Consider the following 20,737-nt stretch of genomic DNA (forward strand, 5'->3'; position numbering starts at 1 on the left):
GACCGAATCAGTCTACCACTGCTGTCCTAAGGGACATATATTTTGATGGTGCAGTAACCTTTGCTCATGACTAGCGATGGGACCCTAGAAAGTTCTTAGAATCCCGCTTTATCAGGCGTGATGCTTCAGCCTGTAATACATACCGTGGCCCCCTATCGGATGTGTAAGATTCCCTCTTAGATAGGCTGATGTGCTCATCTTTGGCCTCTGTTGTACTGATGATGCCACCCGGATAGGCGACAAAACGTTTACGCTCTGTTTTTATTCGTTGTGTTGAGCGGTGTTTGCAGTTACTGCAAACAGGACGCTACATTATGAGGTTGTCACCCGGCTTCTGGAATATATTTTCAAATAAAGTTGTTGTTTTACAAAGCTCAATACATTGCAGAAATCATTCTTGTTGCCTATTGTTTTGGGGGTGCCATTCTTGCAGTCACATGAAGCACTGAAGGGCCAATTTAAAAAGTAAAGGCAGTCTGATTTATGTTCTTGCCGACATGGCACAGCGTATGTACGAGGTAGCTCCATTTCAGAAGCCTGAGAACACTCAAAGCAATTAGTGTGCTAGCATCAGATATGGTGTACAGCATTACATATTTGCTTTTGCTAGGGCAACTAAGAAGGGTGGATGGAAAGGCAGTTACGACCTGTTTCCACAAAAGACACTCAGATTCATTAGCAATTTCCTCCAAGAGAGCCAAGGCTTTTTCTAGATTACAGTCGGACCTCGTTTTATGAACCCTCGATATACGAATTCCCTCAACTTACGAACGGCTCCACAGGGAACGAAACTTTTTGCGTGTATTTTGACCTCGTTTTACGAACCCTCGATATCCGAACTATGAACGGATTATTAGGGAACGGACCCAAAGTAGCCAAGCCATTCTGACCTCGATATACGAACGGGCGTTATGAACGTACAGAGGACAGGCCAATGGACCGGAGGATAATGAAAGTTCCTCAGTACATGCTGCCAAGGTCAAACATACAATGTCCCAACGCCACTACGTTCCACAAACATGATTCACCATTTCCTGAAAGAATAGTTCCGGCGTTTACAGCCGAACGGTTGTGAGTTTGGACCAGGTCTCCCAGATGGAAACATCTTGCCATTCCAAGAGAAGGCGTTCAGCCCTGACAGCCGGTGACAAGCGTGATATTTGCCGTTGGAAACAGTCTCATCCGCGCGCGATACGGTACTTTGAGGACCGGGTGGATGAGTCAAGTGTCAGACTTCTGTCATATCTTCTAAACAGGATAGACCCTGCCGAAAGTATGGTGCAGAGCAGAATTACGCAGTATCTTCAAAAATAAAAATTATTCAAATCAATTTCCCGTGGTTTTGTGAGGTATTTGTGCACTGCACACCTCGGACCTCGACTTACGAATACCTCGATTTACGAACGATTTTCTGAGAAACGAAGGGTGTTCGTAAAGCGAGGTTTGACTGTACTAGAACATGGGTACCTGGTTATAAATAACAAGAATTCATCTACCAGAAGTCAGTGTTTCACACACCCTGCTTTCCATCAACACTATTAAAAGGTGTGACCCCCAAACCTGCACAAAATTCCTGGAGAGTATTTACTGGACACTGTTGCTGTCCCTCTCACCAGGTGCTCTCTATGAACCCGATTCACAGTTCTGGATGCACTGCCTGAGCTAACTTCAGCATGCTTTCCCAACACGAATGGTAACTGCTATGAGGAGTGTTGTACTTACTGAAGGCAACATGAAATGCTGTACCTTGACAGGTAACGTTGATATCCTTCTTAAGACCGTAGAGAGATGTTCCTTGCTCCCTTTCTTCCAAATCTTACTATCAGACGCAAGCCCACTTGCCACCAAGCCAATGAGATGTGCCTCACAGTCAGTGCAATCAAGGGAATCTATCACTGAGGCTCAGAAAAGCTGTTTTCCATCGGGATCTGATCCAGCACTGAGCCGTGAGTAGCCCCGTGAAAGTACCAGGGTTTCTTCGAATTTTAGATGTGCCAGCATTTGTTTTCCTCCCCTCCTTCTTTTTATGTAGTAACTGATTACTTTAGCCTTGTACTGCTTTGGAGATTGAAGATGCGGAGATGATATAAGAGGTGGAACTAGGCTTTATGCAAAATGAGGCAAAGTGTGACTATGTACAAATCTTCTGAGAATGTCTATGTATCATTCACACAAAGAGAGGATACGTGTTACATCTTTTTCCGGTTTTGATATTTATTTATTTATGAATATATCTCAAAGGCCATTGCAGGCATTACATGAGGAGGGACATCAACATGGGTCACTTAACAAATACGGAAGTTACAAGGAACATACATATTTGGAAGACAAGACTCTATTTTTTGTTCGTTCATCAGTCTTGCTCAAGAAATTGTTCACTGTAGCAATGGTACACAATGTCACGAAAGGAGTGCTCATCTATCATTCCGCAAGACTCATTAAAAAGGACTAGTGTTGTGTTTCAACACAACATGTTGAACTCATGAACCATGCATCATCCTGAGAGCTATAGATCATCCTAAATACAGATGCTGAGTTATTTTAAATGTGATAGACGAGCTGTGTGAAGAGGTACCCCCAGTTAGGATCTTGGGTACTTGAAGCCTGTGGCATTTTCTGTGGGAAAGGCTTGCCAGACCCTCTTCACTGCACAGGCTGGGATGACCATGATCTTGTTTTTTCCAAGCTTGTGCCATACTCACCTTGCAAACTGGCGATACGCAGTGTATCTGCATCGTCTACACAGATGTACATAAAATATAGTTTAGGCAAATAGGTAACCGGTTACAGTACAGTGTGTGTGCATTGTCATTTCTACATGTACCTGAGAGTAACTGCAGTTTACCTGCCCACACCTTGTACATTACTACACATGCTGTGTTCTTTTAGAACCCAAAATTGTTTTACTTTTCACTGAATCGACAATCAAGAACACTCAATATCGCTAAAAACCTACGCTAAAACCTTATGCACAGGGCAATACATAAAAACGTGACTCAGGACACAGCACACTGACAATTACAAAATTGCCTATATTGGTTTTCTCCAGTTCGGAGTCGTGTACTGGATAGCCTTTTTATGTGCTGCGCACTGTACTGGAGTTTTTAACGACTCTATTGCAGAACCAAACCAGTTTTGGGCGCCCAAATTTTAACATCGTTCGACAAGGACACATGTGACTTACTTGTGAATACAGTCGCTCATAGGTTCGCGTGCCCACGGAGTTCAATATGCGACCTTCAGGACAGTCATATTGAAGAATAGAAGTTGGAAATCTTTGTGGGTTGTAATGCACTCATACTGCAGTCATTCGGCAGTGTTTTCGAGCTCCTTGCAGCACAAGCATTCGATCTCCTTCGGCATTATGACACACCAGCCACACCGGCACCATGAACAGCAAGTGCGCATTAGATATCAGAACACGAAATTTCTGCGAAAGTTTACATGTTCGATCACAGTGTGCGTTAAAAAGCTCATCGCTTACCTGAAGACAGGCGACTCATGCTGTTTGCTTCATCTGTAACTGATGTTCGTAGAGCTCTAACTTCGTCTCGCATTCGCGGCATCGGCGACGTTTCGAAAGCCTACCGAGCTGTTCAGCACGCAGAATTTTCTTCTCGATGTCTCGATCGCAGAAAGGTCAGAAAGAAGTTCCGGGCTCGAAGTCTCCGCATTTCTACACTCTAAACCTTTTTACACCTTAAAGGGTGTAAACCCAAATGTGCAGGGCACGCACCTTTTAAGGTGTAGTTTAACACCATGAACATTGCGGGGGTGTAATCACGTGCGGGGGTGTAATCACGTGCAAGGGTGTAATTATATGGAAGGGTGTAATTCACAACGCAGAATAAGAAAATACACAGAAAGAGTTGTCAGCTTGATGCAAAAAAAGTACTTTTTTTCGCATCGCGCTGATAACACTTTCTGAGTATATTCCCAGGACTATCTTGGAAAGAAGAGCATTTGTATGTCATTTTGATTATCACAAAATTTTACTGCATCTAACCTATTCAGTAAAAGCTGCTCTGCTCATGCAGCATGTCTATAGGAAATTCATAACTATAATGCGATCATCTACGTGTACAAGAATACATTACACGGCTAGAGGCCAGCATGACTAGAAAACTTATCCTTTATTAGTATGGCTATACATAAAGTGTGGCTATACATAGGAAATATGGCTATACACAGACTAGATGAAGGGACTAGAAAACATTTCAATGAGCTATATGAGCTGTGTCGTACTCCGGCACGTACATGACACCACCAGCACTTAAAAATGGTATGCGTGGCTTATATACTCTGAACAGTCTTTTGACTGAAAATTTGCGATAGCAACATGTACATGCCACCTTTGCACATCTGTAATGTAGCAGATTATTTATGAATGTACCCTACCCAGTGCCTTAGCACTAATACTTTTTTTTTTTGTTAATGGCTTTCATTGAAACGTAAGACCGCTACTCCCGTACTCTTCAGTGAAAACCAGTAATTCAGAACAGAATTACTGTTTGCTTTTTTGCGAGTTCGCTTATGCACATATAATCTACTTGGCTGCTTAGCGCACCGCCCGAGGGAGCTCTGATAGCCTCAAAGAAGCTGCTGAATGTATAAAAAGCTGAGAGCTGCTCTGAATTTTTATACAAAGGTCCTGTAGATTACGTTAGAAATACTTGCAATATAAGAACAACAGGAGTAGCAAACTGGTCTGTGGCTGAACAACTACTTGTGTTCATTCGTTCCTGAGGCACTCTGCTTTGAATGCATTTTGATTGAATGCGATACAATAACTATGCACTGAACATGACTTTGTTCAGAGTTACCGCACCTCACAGTAATAGCCATGCTTGTGCCATGCACTGGACAAGATGCCGTAGATTAAATTTGCAATTACGTGCTTGTCACGGTAAAGTTTCCAGGCTGCTGTTTGTTGAAAAAGATGGCTATTACCGCAGCGCATTGTACTTTTTCAGAAATGACACTACAGGCTTGCAAAGGGGTGTTGCCTGTAATCCTACTACATTTTCAAAAAAACTTATCGTCTTCAAGTGCTGCTGGCAATAGGACGCATTGAATATCCAGTATGCCGAGATAATGCTGGAGATGCCTTCCATTCCCTCAACAACATGGTAAAGGGGGACGTTTTCCACAACAAGCTTGAGCATGCTGCCTTCTTCCACAGATGACCCAGTATATGAGATATGGGGTGTTGGCGGGGCATTTGCAGTCTGTGTGCCAGAAAGAACAACATATAAGTACCATTGTATATTACTAGCAGCTGACGAACACAATGGCAATAAGGTGGTGCTATGCTACAGGGCTTTTCCGTAATCATGTCTAAACAGCTATCATAAAAAGTAGGCATGACAAAAACATGAAGTCAATGGCGCCCACTTTCATATTGCTTTTGTTACTTGTTGATGGTGCCTTTGTTTTACGTTAACAGTGTTTGTGAAGTCAGATGTTGTGGCATTTCCGATCTGAACTCAAACTGCCGAAAAGCTACCTAAAGCCGCATAGAAACACCATCAAAAGAGAGATAAAAGCGAACACCACGGACTGCATAGCTTTTTCGCACATTTGCTTTTCTTAATTTTTTATCATTCATATTTTCTGTGCACTGCACGTGCAGGATGAAGTTAGGATGTAAAGGCCTGCTTTGCATAATAGGTACGCCACGTATGCCTAACCGCCCATGATTGTGGCAAACTGGCCCTGATAGTATCATTGAAAAATTTTGGCGTGTATACAGACACATGGGTCAAAGGTCACACGCATACTGCAAAGGTTACTCTTTACTACTGCTATAACTATGGTTGGTAACATTATTGGAAGAAAAGATGGTAAAGTCGGGCAGATTTTCAGGTGCACTATATTTTGATACAGGAGAGCTTTTAGAAATAAGAGCAGTAAAAGGCGAGGAAAGTGGGGCCGTCCATGACGCTACTAAATGCAGCAAAGAGCTTTAGTAAATAAGGAAATACAGAAGTGCAGTAGTACAGCCCAGTCCATGAAAGACCTTCGATTTGAGCTGGTACTAATTTGTTAGAAAGAAGGCTCTTACTGAAAGATCCGGAGTATCGGGGAAAACGTCTTGGAAAATTAAATACTGAAGAAGATATGTAGGAAGCTATCAAGATTGGAAACAAGAGGAACTGGGACAAGAAGTCATATCTGAAAATGTATCAGTGGATTCGAGATGTCAAGAGATTTTCAATTTTAATGGTCATGTATTTGAATGTATAGGAAGCTTTAATTTTTAGTTTTTACCTAAAAAAACAATAATAATTAATAAGAATATGTGAAGGAGGAAAATTAAGGCTCTGGTGTTACTGCACACGCTCCGTTGGCTGTGGCCCTGCTAACCAGTGGAGTTTATATTGAATTTTATTTTTTTCTCCCTTTCCCTGAGACACCTTGCATGGGATGGGTTGTTACTTACTCCTCTCCCTTTCCTATAATTGATTTTATCATTCAGTCTATAGTTCTTCATTGTAAATAAGTAAATAAATTGCTCAGTTGTCTGGTGACGTAAACCCGCAATTATTAAATTAATAAATAAATTGGAAGACACGGCACTTACCGACTCGTGAACAAACAGGCTGCCAATGGCTCTGGTCTCCTTAAACATGTCAGATAGGGCTCTGGTAGCAAGCAAAGCTTGGAGATCTTAGTAAGAAAAAAGGAAGAGTAAATTAAATCTACACCTTAATAACACTAACTTTGCAATACCTGCACAGGATTTCAAATTATTAGTTAAGACGGTAGCCAGAGAATGGCGCTTGGCAATAATTTCAAAATGAGTTAATTTTAGTGTCTATTGGAGTATAATAACTGAACCACAAGATGAAGGCAAACGCTACTTACGTTTCTTCCGCCTCTGACATCCTTGGAACCTGTCGAGGCCCAGAATGCTACTCCTGATATCATGAGCACAGCGTACGTCTTTGTTGGTTACAATGTGCAGCACTTTGTAGATTGCGTCCTCTACTGCTTTCACGGCGTCCTTTTGTGTTAGTAGTTCAAACTCATGCATGAACTGAAAGTTAAAAAAAAAGAAAAAAAAACGAGACCAAATTGCTTTTTTTCTGTTTCCATGTATCCCAATTACTTACTATCTTAAAGTCCATGATGTAAGGGAACTTCCTTACAGAGTCCAAAACCATGGTTGTTCTCATTTGCTTTGACCTTTCTTGGAAGCTTTGTTCTAAGCGCGTAAACATTTGAGGAACATCTGGTTGTTGCTTCAGGTATTCATCCAAGAGCCATTCTTCGTGTTTGTTAATATCTGACGTGCTAAACGTGCTCTGTGCGTTCTCCTGTGTAAAATGCATAACTCAGTGTGGCAGGTTTAACATACGCCACAGATACTTACAGATGGTCTTGGTATCTTGTTGCGCTGCAACATATTTGTGCCATCCATGTCCTTCTCTGCATCCCTTTTAACACCATATTTGGCTCTGGATTCTTTCACCATTTCATTGTTAGTTATCTTACGTCGCTCATTTTTAAATTTATTTCGAAGGCTTATGACCCAAGAATCCTTAAAAGAGAAAGAAATTAGTCTTGACGTCCTACCGTATTCAGCTGCTTCAGTTATTTACAAAACACAAATTCTGAAAGAGCAAGCTATATCGTACATAAAGACATTATGTCAGCAACTCACAAAGCCACTTCCTTTGTCATCAGCCAAGTTACGGTACTCTGTGACAAGCGAGTTGGCCACCTTCGAATAAAACTTGGCAGAAGGGTATCTGAAAATGTGAGAAATTACTTTTCAGAGAACGCCAAAATATACAGGGTGTCTGGCGAGGAAGTGTCAAAAAATTAAAAAAAACAAAACAAAAAACTAGGGGTGATAAAAGCATGGGACTTGCTTTATGAGACTCCTGAAGGATTTTGCCACCTACTGTAATGATTTTCGTTAGTGTGATTAGTGGAATTTCGCTAATTAATTTTTGAAAAATGCCAAGGAAACGTCACGTTTTTCTGCCGGAATTGGAAAGGCCATGTCTGGAAAAGCGTATCCCAGTCAAAACTGGTTGATATTGCGCAAGGTTTTTCAGAGAAAAATTGCTACCTGAAAAGCACCCGCAATCCTGTCGCAAGTTGAGCGCTCTGGCGGCCTTCGCTTCGAGGCGGATACAAGCTCCGCCCAAGGGCCCTCTGAAAAACATGCGCAACATAAACTAATTTTGACTCTGATACGCTTTTCCAGGCATGGCCTTTCCAATTCCGGCTGAAAAATGTGACGTTTCCTTGGCATTTTTCAGAAATCAATTAGCGAAATTGCACTAATTAATTACACTAACGAAAATCATTACAGTAGGTGGCAAATCCTTCAGGAGTCTCATCAAGCAAGTCCCATGCTTTTATCACCCCTAGTTTTTTTTTTTAGTGATTTTTTGACACTTTCTCGCAGGACACCCTGTATACAGATGACATGCACATGATCAATGCCAAAGATTGTTTTAAAATATATACATACAGTGTGCATCGAATCATCGACTGGTACAACTCCTCTACGATTTTTTTGTGTACTGAAGGTGTCAGTATGGCTTCTTCAAGCTTTACGTTCATCCTGCAGAAGTCCGGAAATGTGTACTCTCTGCCATCACGATCGTCACTTGGGCAATCGCTGCAGCTGAAGGGATTTGTTATGTTTACAGTGTTTAGACATGTTGTAGATGCGGGCAAGCTGGTGGCCCATGTCCATGGTGAATAACGCCTGAGTTTGGGTAACAAAGAAGGTAATAGATGACACGCATACACATATGCATGTGTGTGCGTGTCATATATTCCCTTCTTTGTCACCCAAACTCATGTCTTACTCACCATGGTTACAATGTCTATTTTACATTCGTCAGAAAAGTAAAATTGTAAAATCAGGTAGTCACCTCTCTGTGAGAATTGATGAATGTACAACGCCTGATGACGATTCTTTTGGTTCCAACAGAACTGGGGTTTCCTGTAAAAATGGGACGTATAAATTAGTTGGTTTTACCCTTGGCGAGGTTACAGCAAGGTACTCCGCCAATACGCAGCGATTGACGAACACCATGAGTACTGTTTATCACCGAATGCGAACCGGCAGCATTTCCATAAACAAGAACAGACATGTGATACTCACTGTGGCGACCACAAATATTTCTGCCTTGTCAGGAATAACGTCATCGTCCGCAAGGTCGATGTTTCTTTTGAAAACGTCGTCGAATACCTGTTGAAGATGGGAAAAATTTACGATAAACGCATCTCCGGTTGAGGACGGGAAAACAGCGGGAAAGTACGACAGCGAAGCTGTGACATCCGGCAATTATGTTGGGGAGTTGGGGGCTAACACATTCGCCGACCATACGACCGTCCAGCACTGCGTTTCCACGACCACATTATCACACGTGCACAAGTTCGCGTTTGCGTGTATGACGGGAGCAAACGCGAACTCCACGTCGTGTAACGCAGCCCTTATCTCTACGCACACGATTAAGTTCTCCAGCATAAAATAAGAAAACACATGCTCAGAAAACGGGTATTACCTGAAACCTGTCTCTGTCCAAGTTCACAACTGGTGCTAGCAGTCTGCATGCTCGTACAGCGTCTTTCAGGGCGGCGAGATGGGGATCTTGTAGTGTTAGTTTCCGCGCTATATCCGCGCTTTGTACGACGACAAGGCATGAGACAGATGCCATTCGTACAGCTACGAGGCTCTGCAACCTGTGTAGTTTCAACGACTAACGTTTGATTCGTGATGAACGCACAATATATATCCCTCACCTACGAAGCGTGCAAATTCAAGGGAGGCGCTAGATCCTGAGGGGTATCATTCGTTGTGTTCGTACGCCTCGGCGGCGGTGGCTATGAATGTAGTGCCCTGGTCAGCGCATGAAGACATCGATTGTTCTCAGTCGTCGGTTTCGCGCTGTCGTGGGTTGACGTGTGTGTGTGTTGTGCTTCTTGTTTCATGCTAATTACCACATGGAGGTAAGTAATTTTAGTTCCTTGGTGTTTGTACTCCCGAATTTTTAGTGAAACATTCGCGACCTGTTTCAGCTGTGGTGAAATCAGTTAAATAAGTTCAATTTCGGTAGATTTGCAGGCAACAGTGCTGAATGATGCGACGATCAAATTTGGACAACCAAAAAAGTTTATCTGTTCTCATATAGTCTTCGATAGCTTATAAATAGCCTCATTGATGATTTAACGTGTGATACAGTTAGAATTTAGGGCTCAAAACTCCGCGGTCAAGCAGCAGTTACGAATGATACCCCTCAGGTTTTAAGCTCCGATCAAGTTACAACAACAGAACGACGTTTTCCTGTTCTTGTGCAGCTTTCGATAGCTTATACAAGCCTCAGTAAGTGACTTAACGTGTGATACAGTTAGAATTTAGGGCTCAAAACCCTGCAGTCAAGCAGCAGTTACGAATGATACCCCTCAGGTTTTAAGCTTCGACCAAATTACAGCAACCGAACGACGTTTTCCTGTTCTCGTGCAGCTTCGATAGCTTATACAAGCCTCAATGAGTGATTTAACGTGTGATACAGTTAGAATTTAGGGCTCAAAACCCTGCGGTCAAGCAGCAGTTACGAATGATACCCCTCAGGTTTTAAGCTCCGATCAAGTTACAACAACAGAACGACGTTTTCCTGTTCTTGTGCAGCTTTCGATAGCTTATACAAGCCTCAGTAAGTGACTTAACGTGTGATACAGTTAGAATTTAGGGCTCAAAACCCTGCAGTCAAGCAGCAGTTACGAATGATACCCCTCAGGTTTTAAGCTTCGACCAAATTACAGCAACCGAACGACGTTTTCCTGTTCTCGTGCAGCTTCGATAGCTTATACAAGCCTCAATGAGTGATTTAACGTGTGATACAGTTAGAATTTAGGGCTCAAAACCCTGCGGTCAAGCAGCAGTTACGAATGATACCCCTCAGGTTTTAAGCTCCGATCAAGTTACAACAACCGAACGACGTTTTCCTGTTCTCGTGCAGCTTTCGATAGCTTATAGAAGCATCAGTAAGTGATTTAATGTGTGATACAGTTGGAATTTAGGGCTCAAAACTCTGCTGTCAAGCAGCAGTTACGAATGATACCCCTCAGGTTTTAAGCTTCGGCCAAATTACAGCAACCGAACGACGTTTTCCTGTTCTCGTGCAGCTTCGATAGCTTATACAAGCCTCAATGAGTGATTTAACGTGTGATACAGTTAGAATTTAGGGCTCAAAACCCTGCGGTCAAGCAGCAGTTACGAATGATACCCCTCAGGTTTTAAGCTCCGATCAAGTTACAACAACCGAACGTCGTTTTCCTGTTCTCGTGCAGCTTTCGATAGCTTATAGAAGCATCAGTAAGTGATTTAATGTGTGATACAGTTAGAATTTAGGGCTCAAAACCCTGCGGTCAAGCAGCAGTTACGAATGATACCCCTCAGGTTTTAAGCTCCGATCAAGTTACAACAACAGAACGACGTTTTCCTGTTCTTGTGCAGCTTTCGATAGCTTATACAAGCCTCAGTAAGTGACTTAACGTGTGATACAGTTAGAATTTAGGGCTCAAAACCCTGCAGTCAAGCAGCAGTTACGAATGATACCCCTCAGGTTTTAAGCTTCGACCAAATTACAGCAACCGAACGACGTTTTCCTGTTCTCGTGCAGCTTCGATAGCTTATACAAGCCTCAATGAGTGATTTAACGTGTGATACAGTTAGAATTTAGGGCTCAAAACCCTGCGGTCAAGCAGCAGTTACGAATGATACCCCTCAGGTTTTAAGCTCCGATCAAGTTACAACAACCGAACGACGTTTTCCTGTTCTCGTGCAGCTTTCGATAGCTTATAGAAGCATCAGTAAGTGATTTAATGTGTGATACAGTTGGAATTTAGGGCTCAAAACTCTGCGGTCAAGCAGCAGTTACGAATGATACCCCTCAGGTTTTAAGCTTCGGCCAAATTACAGCAACCGAACGACGTTTTCCTGTTCTCGTGCAGCTTCGATAGCTTATACAAGCCTCAATGAGTGATTTAACGTGTGATACAGTTAGAATTTAGGGCTCAAAACCCTGCGGTCAAGCAGCAGTTACGAATGATACCCCTCAGGTTTTAAGCTCCGATCAAGTTACAACAACCGAACGTCGTTTTCCTGTTCTCGTGCAGCTTTCGATAGCTTATAGAAGCATCAGTAAGTGATTTAATGTGTGATACAGTTAGAATTTAGGGCTCAAAACCCTGCGGTCAAGCAGCAGTTACGAATGATACCCCTCAGGTTTTAAGCTCCGATCAAGTTACAACAACAGAACGACGTTTTCCTGTTCTTGTGCAGCTTTCGATAGCTTATACAAGCCTCAGTAAGTGACTTAACGTGTGATACAGTTAGAATTTAGGGCTCAAAACCCTGCAGCCAAGCAGCAGTTACGAATGATACCCCTCAGGTTTTAAGCTTCGACCAAATTACAGCAACCGAACGACGTTTTCCTGTTCTCGTGCAGCTTCGATAGCTTATACAAGCCTCAATGAGTGATTTAACGTGTGATACAGTTAGAATTTAGGGCTCAAAACCCTGCGGTCAAGCAGCAGTTACGAATGATACCCCTCAGGTTTTAAGCTCCGATCAAGTTACAACAACAGAACGACGTTTTCCTGTTCTTGTGCAGCTTTCGATAGCTTATACAAGCCTCAGTAAGTGACTTAACGTGTGATACAGTTAGAATTTAGGGCTCAAAACCCTGCAGTCAAGCAGCAGTTACGAATGATACCCCTCAGGTTTTAAGCTTCGACCAAATTACAGCAACCGAACGACGTTTTCCTGTTCTCGTGCAGCTTCGATAGCTTATACAAGCCTCAATGAGTGATTTAACGTGTGATACAGTTAGAATTTAGGGCTCAAAACCCTGCAGTCAAGCAGCAGTTACGAATGATACCCCTCAGGTTTTAAGCTTCGACCAAATTACAGCAACCGAACGACGTTTTCCTGTTCTCGTGCAGCTTCGATAGCTTATACAAGCCTCAATGAGTGATTTAACGTGTGATACAGTTAGAATTTAGGGCTCAAAACCCTGCAGTCAAGCAGCAGTTACGAATGATACCCCTCAGGTTTTAAGCTTCGACCAAATTACAGCAACCGAACGACGTTTTCCTGTTCTCGTGCAGCTTCGATAGCTTATACAAGCCTCAATGAGTGATTTAACGTGTGATACAGTTAGAATTTAGGGCTCAAAACCCTGCGGTCAAGCAGCAGTTACGAATGATACCCCTCAGGTTTTAAGCTCCGATCAAGTTACAACAACAGAACGACGTTTTCCTGTTCTCGTGCAGCTTTCGATAGCTTATAGAAGCATCAGTAAGTGATTTAATGTGTGATACAGTTGGAATTTAGGGCTCAAAACTCTGCGGTCAAGCAGCAGTTACGAATGATACCCCTCAGGTTTTAAGCTTCGGCCAAATTACAGCAACCGAACGACGTTTTCCTGTTCTCGTGCAGCTTCGATAGCTTATACAAGCCTCAATGAGTGATTTAACGTGTGATACAGTTAGAATTTAGGGCTCAAAACCCTGCGGTCAAGCAGCAGTTACGAATGATACCCCTCAGGTTTTAAGCTCCGATCAAGTTACAACAACCGAACGTCGTTTTCCTGTTCTCGTGCAGCTTTCGATAGCTTATAGAAGCATCAGTAAGTGATTTAATGTGTGATACAGTTAGAATTTAGGGCTCAAAACCCTGCGGTCAAGCAGCAGTTACAAATGATACCCCTCAGGTTTTAAGCTCCGATCAAGTTACAACAACAGAACGACGTTTTCCTGTTCTTGTGCAGCTTTCGATAGCTTATACAAGCCTCAGTAAGTGACTTAACGTGTGATACAGTTAGAATTTAGGGCTCAAAACCCTGCAGTCAAGCAGCAGTTACGAATGATACCCCTCAGGTTTTAAGCTTCGACCAAATTACAGCAACCGAACGACGTTTTCCTGTTCTCGTGCAGCTTCGATAGCTTATACAAGCCTCAATGAGTGATTTAACGTGTGATACAGTTAGAATTTAGGGCTCAAAACCCTGCGGTCAAGCAGCAGTTACGAATGATACCCCTCAGGTTTTAAGCCCCGATCCGATTTGAACAATCAAACAATATTCTTCTTTTCTCATATGGCCTTTGATAGCTTACAAATGCCACAGTGAGTGATCAGATGGTTTAATTTTCAAAAATTATAGAGGATTTTATAAATGACATTGCCAAAACCTAAGGCTTGCAAATGATAATTACGGAGAGTGAAATGCTATCCAGCATGTTAAAAGCTGCAATCTTGAAGCTTTTTGTTGCCTAAATGCATTTCTTTCTGTTGTTTCCAGGTGGAACCCCTGTAGCTGACCAAAAAGGCCAGGACTGTCAGATGCCATATATGAATTGGGTATGGGATAGAGAGAAATATTGAGATTCTATTGGAGAATTTGCATACCCCTGCTTATGCTACTCCTCACTAGGCCAACCAAAGCAGGCACCCAATTGTTCTCGTGCTGAGCTGACGGATTCGTAACCGTCATTCTTTACTTATAATTCTCAGTAATTGCACACTACTCACAATTATGTTTTACTTTCAGTTCAAGTTCTTCAAACAGAGCTGACCCAACAGAAGGCCTCTGGTGGCACACTGTAATCAAGTGCGCCACTCCCACAGGATTATTGCATTGGCCTTTTGCATTCATGCCTGAATGCTGTCCAGGGCATCCCACAGGCACCAGCTGCGTGACGATGCCCCACCCCACAGATTGTCTTATGCCAACAGCGTGCTCCCGTAGGGAACTATAGACACTAGAAGATGGACTGTGGACATGCTAAGGAATTCTTCAGTAGCTTCATGGTGCACTGGACGAAGTAAACAAACGGCCCTTATCAGGGCCACCATATGTCTGCCACAATGGCTAGCGTTCTGCTGGTAGAAGAAACCCTGACGGTGATAGAAGATCACTGAACTAACCATAATTCAAGCATGATGGCTACAACAGTGCTGATAGAAAACAATCATTGCAGTTGCAAATGCCATACATTTCACTAAGCACTGTATTTTTGATGACAGTAATATTTAGAGTTGAAGGAGTCATGTTCTGCCAGTTTTTGGATGGTCAAAGTATGCATCACAGAACATATTGCTAAAGTGAACAGTATGTGGAACCGACTATAACTCCTGTTATTCATTCGCACAGAAAATATGAAGCAGAAAATGTCGAGGTTGTTGTGAGAGACCTGTACTATGTCTGTTCTATGTCTTTTGCAAAAGCTATCACCGTTTCTCAACAAAAGTGAGGTGGAGAATGTACTGGACGCCTCCATTTTTCCCCTTTCTCTCCGTACTGTAAAGGTAGTTCTTTTTGTGTAGTCCAATAATACGAGAATTTGAAAAAAGGTCTTTGGGTGTACTTGACATAATTGTGTGCCAGTCTATATCATTGAACCCCCGTGGCACTGAGGACAAAACTTTACCTAGACAGTATATTTGGGTCCTAAGAACGCCATTGGAGCCACAGGGCATATTGACTTTACACCACATCATGCAGGGCCACAAGGAAAAGAAACGATTGTAGTTACCATAAAACTTTGGTATATCATACATAACATTGTACACAAAAACAGGACCGACATAGTTATTGTGGAGCCGGATAGTGGATAACACCAAAAATTAATGGGCTTACTAGGCTAACGCCAATAAATGGGCGGCCTTCCAAATAGAGTGCTGAAGGTATGAAAAACTATTCGACCTTCACAAAGGCTTAGGAGAATGTTCAGTAGCACTCCAAATTATCCATTTACTTACTGTATTGCTGCCTTAGCTCACAGTTGGAAAAATAAGTATAGAAAATCAAAGAGAAAGAGCTAGCTGGCATATTCACAGTGGGTTATGGCTGCGGGTTTGCTATGTTGTGTTTAATGAGAAGTGCAGAAATTTGGGCTAGTTGGTACACAACTGCGAAAGGGAGAGTATACAGACGGGACAATGGAGGGACAGAGCTGCTTACAACTAAACTATAATGATAAGAAACCCGACGCAGTCATGTGCGCAGGTGCACTGCTATCCCACCATGTCAAAACAACGAGTACAGTGCTAGACAAATGTTAGAGAACACGCTCCGGCGCATTCCTTCCTCAGAGTGACAGCAAATGGGACCGTACAGACTTAGACATGTGCGTATAGGTAGCCCAGTCACCTGTATGCAAGTCCGTACGATACCATTCGCTGCCAGCTTGTCACTCGGAGGGAGGAGTGTGCCAGAGCATGTTCCATAAACTTTTGTCCAGCACTTTACAAGTATAAAACTGATTAACAATGTAGAGTGGACTAGTTGGTATGACATCTTAGACTATGGAGCTACAGCAGACAAGGACAATACACCACTCCATAATCCACTGGTTTATTTCTGGAAAAGGAAGGTTGAGCGTTGGGATTGGGGGTTTTGAGACGAACTGATTAGAAAGGAACTTTACACCTAGTGGTGATCTTTTCCTGCTGTCCTTGTCCGCCATAGCTCCGTAGTCGAAGTCTGTACAAGTATGTCAGACAAGACCCTCAAAATGACATTTTTAGGCATGTGCAAACAAAACCACCGTAATGATAAGGGGTGACACAAGTGAAAAAAATGCCTATGATTTGAATAAAAATTCAAGTTTCTTATCCACCAGACAAATAGAAGCTTCAGTAGTACAACTGGAAGAGCCACTTCTTATTTCAGCCACCTCGACTACCTGTCTTTCGAACTGACAGTTTGCTTTTCTTTTTGGCTGAGTTCTTTCAAAAGCCGGGTTTTAATGTCACTATTTGATATAGTATAAGAATTAGGATGGACAGAAGATCGACTCAATCCTCGCATTAGCTACGGTGTGCTAGTGTACCATACCGCACGCGAATACCGGGTTGCCGTGTCCGTAATTTTGTGAGGTTCGAGAGCCACAAGAACTGCTCGCATGCAGTGTATTCTACCTAACATGGACAGCGCAGCAGCAGTACTGGGGCCAGGCTGAAAACAATGCCTGAAAATCTGTTCTCCTAATTCGTCTTTAAATTTCGAGAGGGTAGCTTCGTTCTCTTTGGTGGCCAAGAGGCCGCGTGTTTGAGATCCCTGTAGATAGGGCAATCGCTTTCGAAACTAAACAACAAGGATCAGAAACATAACGCTGTCCTATATCTGCGCAAAAGCACCATAGCTCATGCACAAAGCAAGTCTTCCAAAGACATGAACGGGGTTTTCCGGGGAACCACCACCGTGGGAAAACAAACACAAGTGCAGGTGGTAAATGTGAATCACGTGTCGCCCCCAAGATTCTTCTAGAATTTCTTTGACAGATGTTCAAAATTTAGTTTGCAGTTTATTGAGTTTATATACGTATATCCAACACCGCAGGTCCCGTGATTTCTGTCCTTTTTTTCTTTCTTTCTTTTGTTTATGATTCATTTACTACAGCAATTCACATATAACATCGACTTGGTGAAAGTACACTTTATGTAGTAATTGTAATTTTTAATGCTTTTCATATCTTAGGGTTCCTCTTTGTTCGGTTTTTCGATAGTTCTGTCTTCCGACTTTCCAGCTTTCTGATAGTTCGGTCTCATGATTTTCGGCATTATATGATTGCCACTGGTCTTGGGCCCCGGATCCCGACAGCCTCGAAATACCCTTATCTCGTGACCACTTCTCCTTCCAACTGGTTACATAAAGTGAAGTGTCCATAACCAAAGTATATTGATATGCAGATTAAGTAGAAAGGAAGAGGGGCAGATAAAAATGACAAAAACATAAGAGAAGGCGACAAATTGTCTTCGATCAAGGATACTTCTTTATTGATACTAAGGTCACAAAATGATCACGATGATCGGGTATGTTTAGGGTAAATCGTGCAACACAGTCTCCAAAAAAATGACAAAAATATATACACAGTACCGAGAGGATAGAGAGGTAGCAAGCGAGCTGGTGGTATAGATCCATAACACAGACAAGGTTTTCGTTTTTTGTCCCCCAGTCTCGGGTTTTTAATTTAGAGATAACCATATATAAAGTAATTCAACCTCTGTATGCAATAAGCAAGCCATGCATGTAATGCAATCCCCTTTCGTGTATTTTTGCTGCAATGACGTCCACATACCAACATGTACCTGCCATAGAAAATTTAGGACCGTATTGCAATTTATTGACCTGTTACAGGAGGGTAAGAAACGAGAAATGTATGTGTGTTAATAGGATGGGCAGCCAGGTCTTGCCCCTTTTCTACACACGTTCTTCCTAACTAACACGACTGTGTCGGCAGTGGTACTGAGCGTTGTAATCGAAAAGAAATAAGAAGAAAAAAACGTGAGCACTAAGCTAATAAGTCATATTATGCTGGTCACCTACGATATATTTTCAAGATTGTGCTCGTTTAGCAGCACGATACGCTCGACCTAGACTGCTCTGCAACGCACAGGTGACTTCACCCTACCTGGTTCTTCAGCAATCAAAGTACGACTTGTGAAAGCTGCTTGTATTTGCGCGATAACCCTGTGTGCATGCGGTGTTACATTGGAAAATGATGTATCATGCTCACGGACAATTTCTGCTAACTCACAGACCCAAAAAACACAAACATATATGTTACACATTTTCCATTGCATTAGTCGAGGTAACCCGGCTGCAATTACTTTACCAAATACTCGAAGTTTTTTCGGTTTGGGATTTTTCGACTTATCCCCTTCTTGCATACAGGGGTTCAATCGTCAACTGAAGGGAAACTAAACTAACACTCTACCGAACGCTAATTCTTCCTAAATTAGAGTATGCCGCTTCGGTGTGGGATCCAGGGCAACAGTCACTCATTCACCAACTGGAAATGGTTCAGAACCGTGCTGCACGGTTTATTCTCGGAAATTATAGTCGTACAGCCAGTGTCACTGCGATGAAATCAGCTTTTAACCTACCTTCCTTGACTGTTCGCCGCCAGTTTGCTCGACTCTGTCTGTTCCATAAGATATATTACTACAACGAAACGCTAAAACTCCATTTAATTGCACATCCATCATACGTCTCATCAAGGCTTGATCATCGCCAGAAAGTTGGTGTCCCATCCTGCACTACTAAAACGTGTTTTGACTCATTTTTACCTAAAACCTCACTGGAATGGAATCATCTCCCGGGTCACCTTACCTCCATCACTGACGGTAGACAGTTCAGAAAACTGCTTCACGACCACTTGAATGCAGCGTAAGATTATTTAAGCTTTACATATACTAATCTGATTGTCCACCAGTGATACTATCTATGCTCGTGTTTTTGGTTCGTTGTGTTTTTTTATTATTTTTTATTATTATTATTTTTATTGTATTCCACATGCATCACATAAATGTAAATAAATAAATAAATAAACTATATACATGCCATCAGCACAAAGCTTGCCTGTCTGTATTTAAAAGAAACACACGGGGCACCAAATTTATGAACGAATCTGTTAGCAGTAAGCAGAACAATGTGCTTCCCATGGAGAAAAACGACATTCCTATACCTAAACGTTGTTCGGCCTAGTTGGGCCGAGCTTGCGAAAAAGAGGGTTCGGCCAAGCTTTGATTGACATCGGCCTTACTCGGGCCAACTGAATACCGCCAACTTTGGGCCAGTATGTGACAAACCGTCCTAACAAACACGGGGACCAGTATGCAATGCCGTTGGGGCCATTGTAGAACCAATCTTGGTTTCTAGTCGGGCATTAGTTGGCTAGATAGCATCCCATGAGGCACCAGCAATGATGGGCCAAGTATGGTCCAAATCTAATAAGATTCTCAACCAAGCATGGTTATGAGGTATCCCATGCAGCTTCTGCACCCCTCTACGCGATGTTCTATTCTATGACACCAGTGTGCCTTACAACTGTATCTGGCAGGTGTGTATATTGCAAAAATCAAATCCAAAGGTTGAAAGTGCTGCTGCTGGTCGAGTGTGGCCTGTCTTAACATCGTTTTGCCGCTATTGGAATAGATATGTATACGTACCAACCTGCTCGATAGCTGTTATTGTCAAAGGTTATACACATTACAAACGAGTAGGAAATGGAAATTCCTACTCGTTTAAGTAATGCTCTCCGTCTCATTATGGCTCAATGTATGAAGCTGGTTTTCACCTTGTCTGAAAATAAGTTTGCAAGCTGAAGAAAAAATGTAGAAATGGACTTGTGTACATCGAATTGAATGACATAGACTAGCATCGTTGCTTTGTTGTTTCGAGCAGCAGCTGCTGTTTGGGGCTTGGGGTTTACCCCCCCCCCCCCCCCCTTCCCAAATTGTAAGTTCGGTTAGTGCATTTGGAAGAGATGATAATGAAATCCCCCTCACCCATGTAAAGTCCCCATAGAACTCCTCCAGAAATATTTTTGGACTAGGCCACTGCTTTGAGCCCAACGCAGTTTACGAACTGCCTTCGCAGGTGACATTATGACGACGTCAGCCCAAGTTGAAGCGACTTGTGCAACCAAATACCGATCTCCGGCAGATTTTCGGCAATTTGCACTTTGACTTTTTGTCTAGCTGGACACAACGCTATTGAAAGATGTAACATTCCCATGTAGCATTCCTTTCCTTGCTTTTTTTTTTTCTCAATAAACATATCCCCCCCTCCCTTGAGTTTGAAGAACCCAGAAGACGACGAGGACGATACAAGACTCAAATACGAACTAAAAAAATGTTATAGAGTACATCAGTTCTCTTGCACTATATTAATTTGTTCATACATGATCATTGTTTTCA

The 20,737-nt window shown here is 42.5% G+C and overlaps 2 protein-coding genes and 1 long non-coding RNA gene across 6 annotated transcripts in view; 1 reads left to right on the forward strand and 2 right to left on the reverse strand.

The window, feature by feature from the left end:
• The window catches only part of LOC135383079 (sodium-coupled neutral amino acid transporter 7-like), an 84,217-nt gene that overhangs the window by 53,537 nt on the left and 9,943 nt on the right, over positions 1-20,737 (reverse strand). The window lies entirely within an intron of this gene.
• LOC135385172 (sterile alpha motif domain-containing protein 3-like) lies at positions 4,117-9,960 on the reverse strand. Of its 2 annotated transcripts, none has more exons than XM_064614359.1 (11): positions 9,772-9,960; positions 9,534-9,711; positions 9,131-9,217; positions 8,898-8,968; positions 8,489-8,581; positions 7,667-7,754; positions 7,376-7,543; positions 7,116-7,319; positions 6,868-7,039; positions 6,584-6,669; positions 4,117-5,228 (listed from the first exon to the last, which is right to left on the reverse strand). In XM_064614359.1, the coding sequence occupies exons 2-11, from the start codon at positions 9,684-9,686 to the stop codon at positions 4,947-4,949; spliced, it is 1,404 nt and encodes a 467-aa protein (XP_064470429.1). In that variant the 5' UTR covers positions 9,687-9,711; positions 9,772-9,960; the 3' UTR covers positions 4,117-4,946. The 2 variants fall into 2 exon arrangements, with proteins under 2 accessions (XP_064470429.1, XP_064470428.1); XM_064614358.1 differs by having other exon boundaries at positions 8,489-8,644.
• On the forward strand, positions 9,796-16,681 carry LOC135385173 (uncharacterized). The gene is made up of 2 exons (XR_010420335.1): positions 9,796-9,978; positions 14,334-16,681. It is a non-coding gene; the product is annotated as an uncharacterized LOC135385173 (long non-coding RNA).

This window comes from Ornithodoros turicata, chromosome 2 (assembly GCF_037126465.1).
Source record: "Ornithodoros turicata isolate Travis chromosome 2, ASM3712646v1, whole genome shotgun sequence".
Classification (NCBI taxonomy): Eukaryota; Metazoa; Arthropoda; class Arachnida; order Ixodida; family Argasidae; genus Ornithodoros; species Ornithodoros turicata.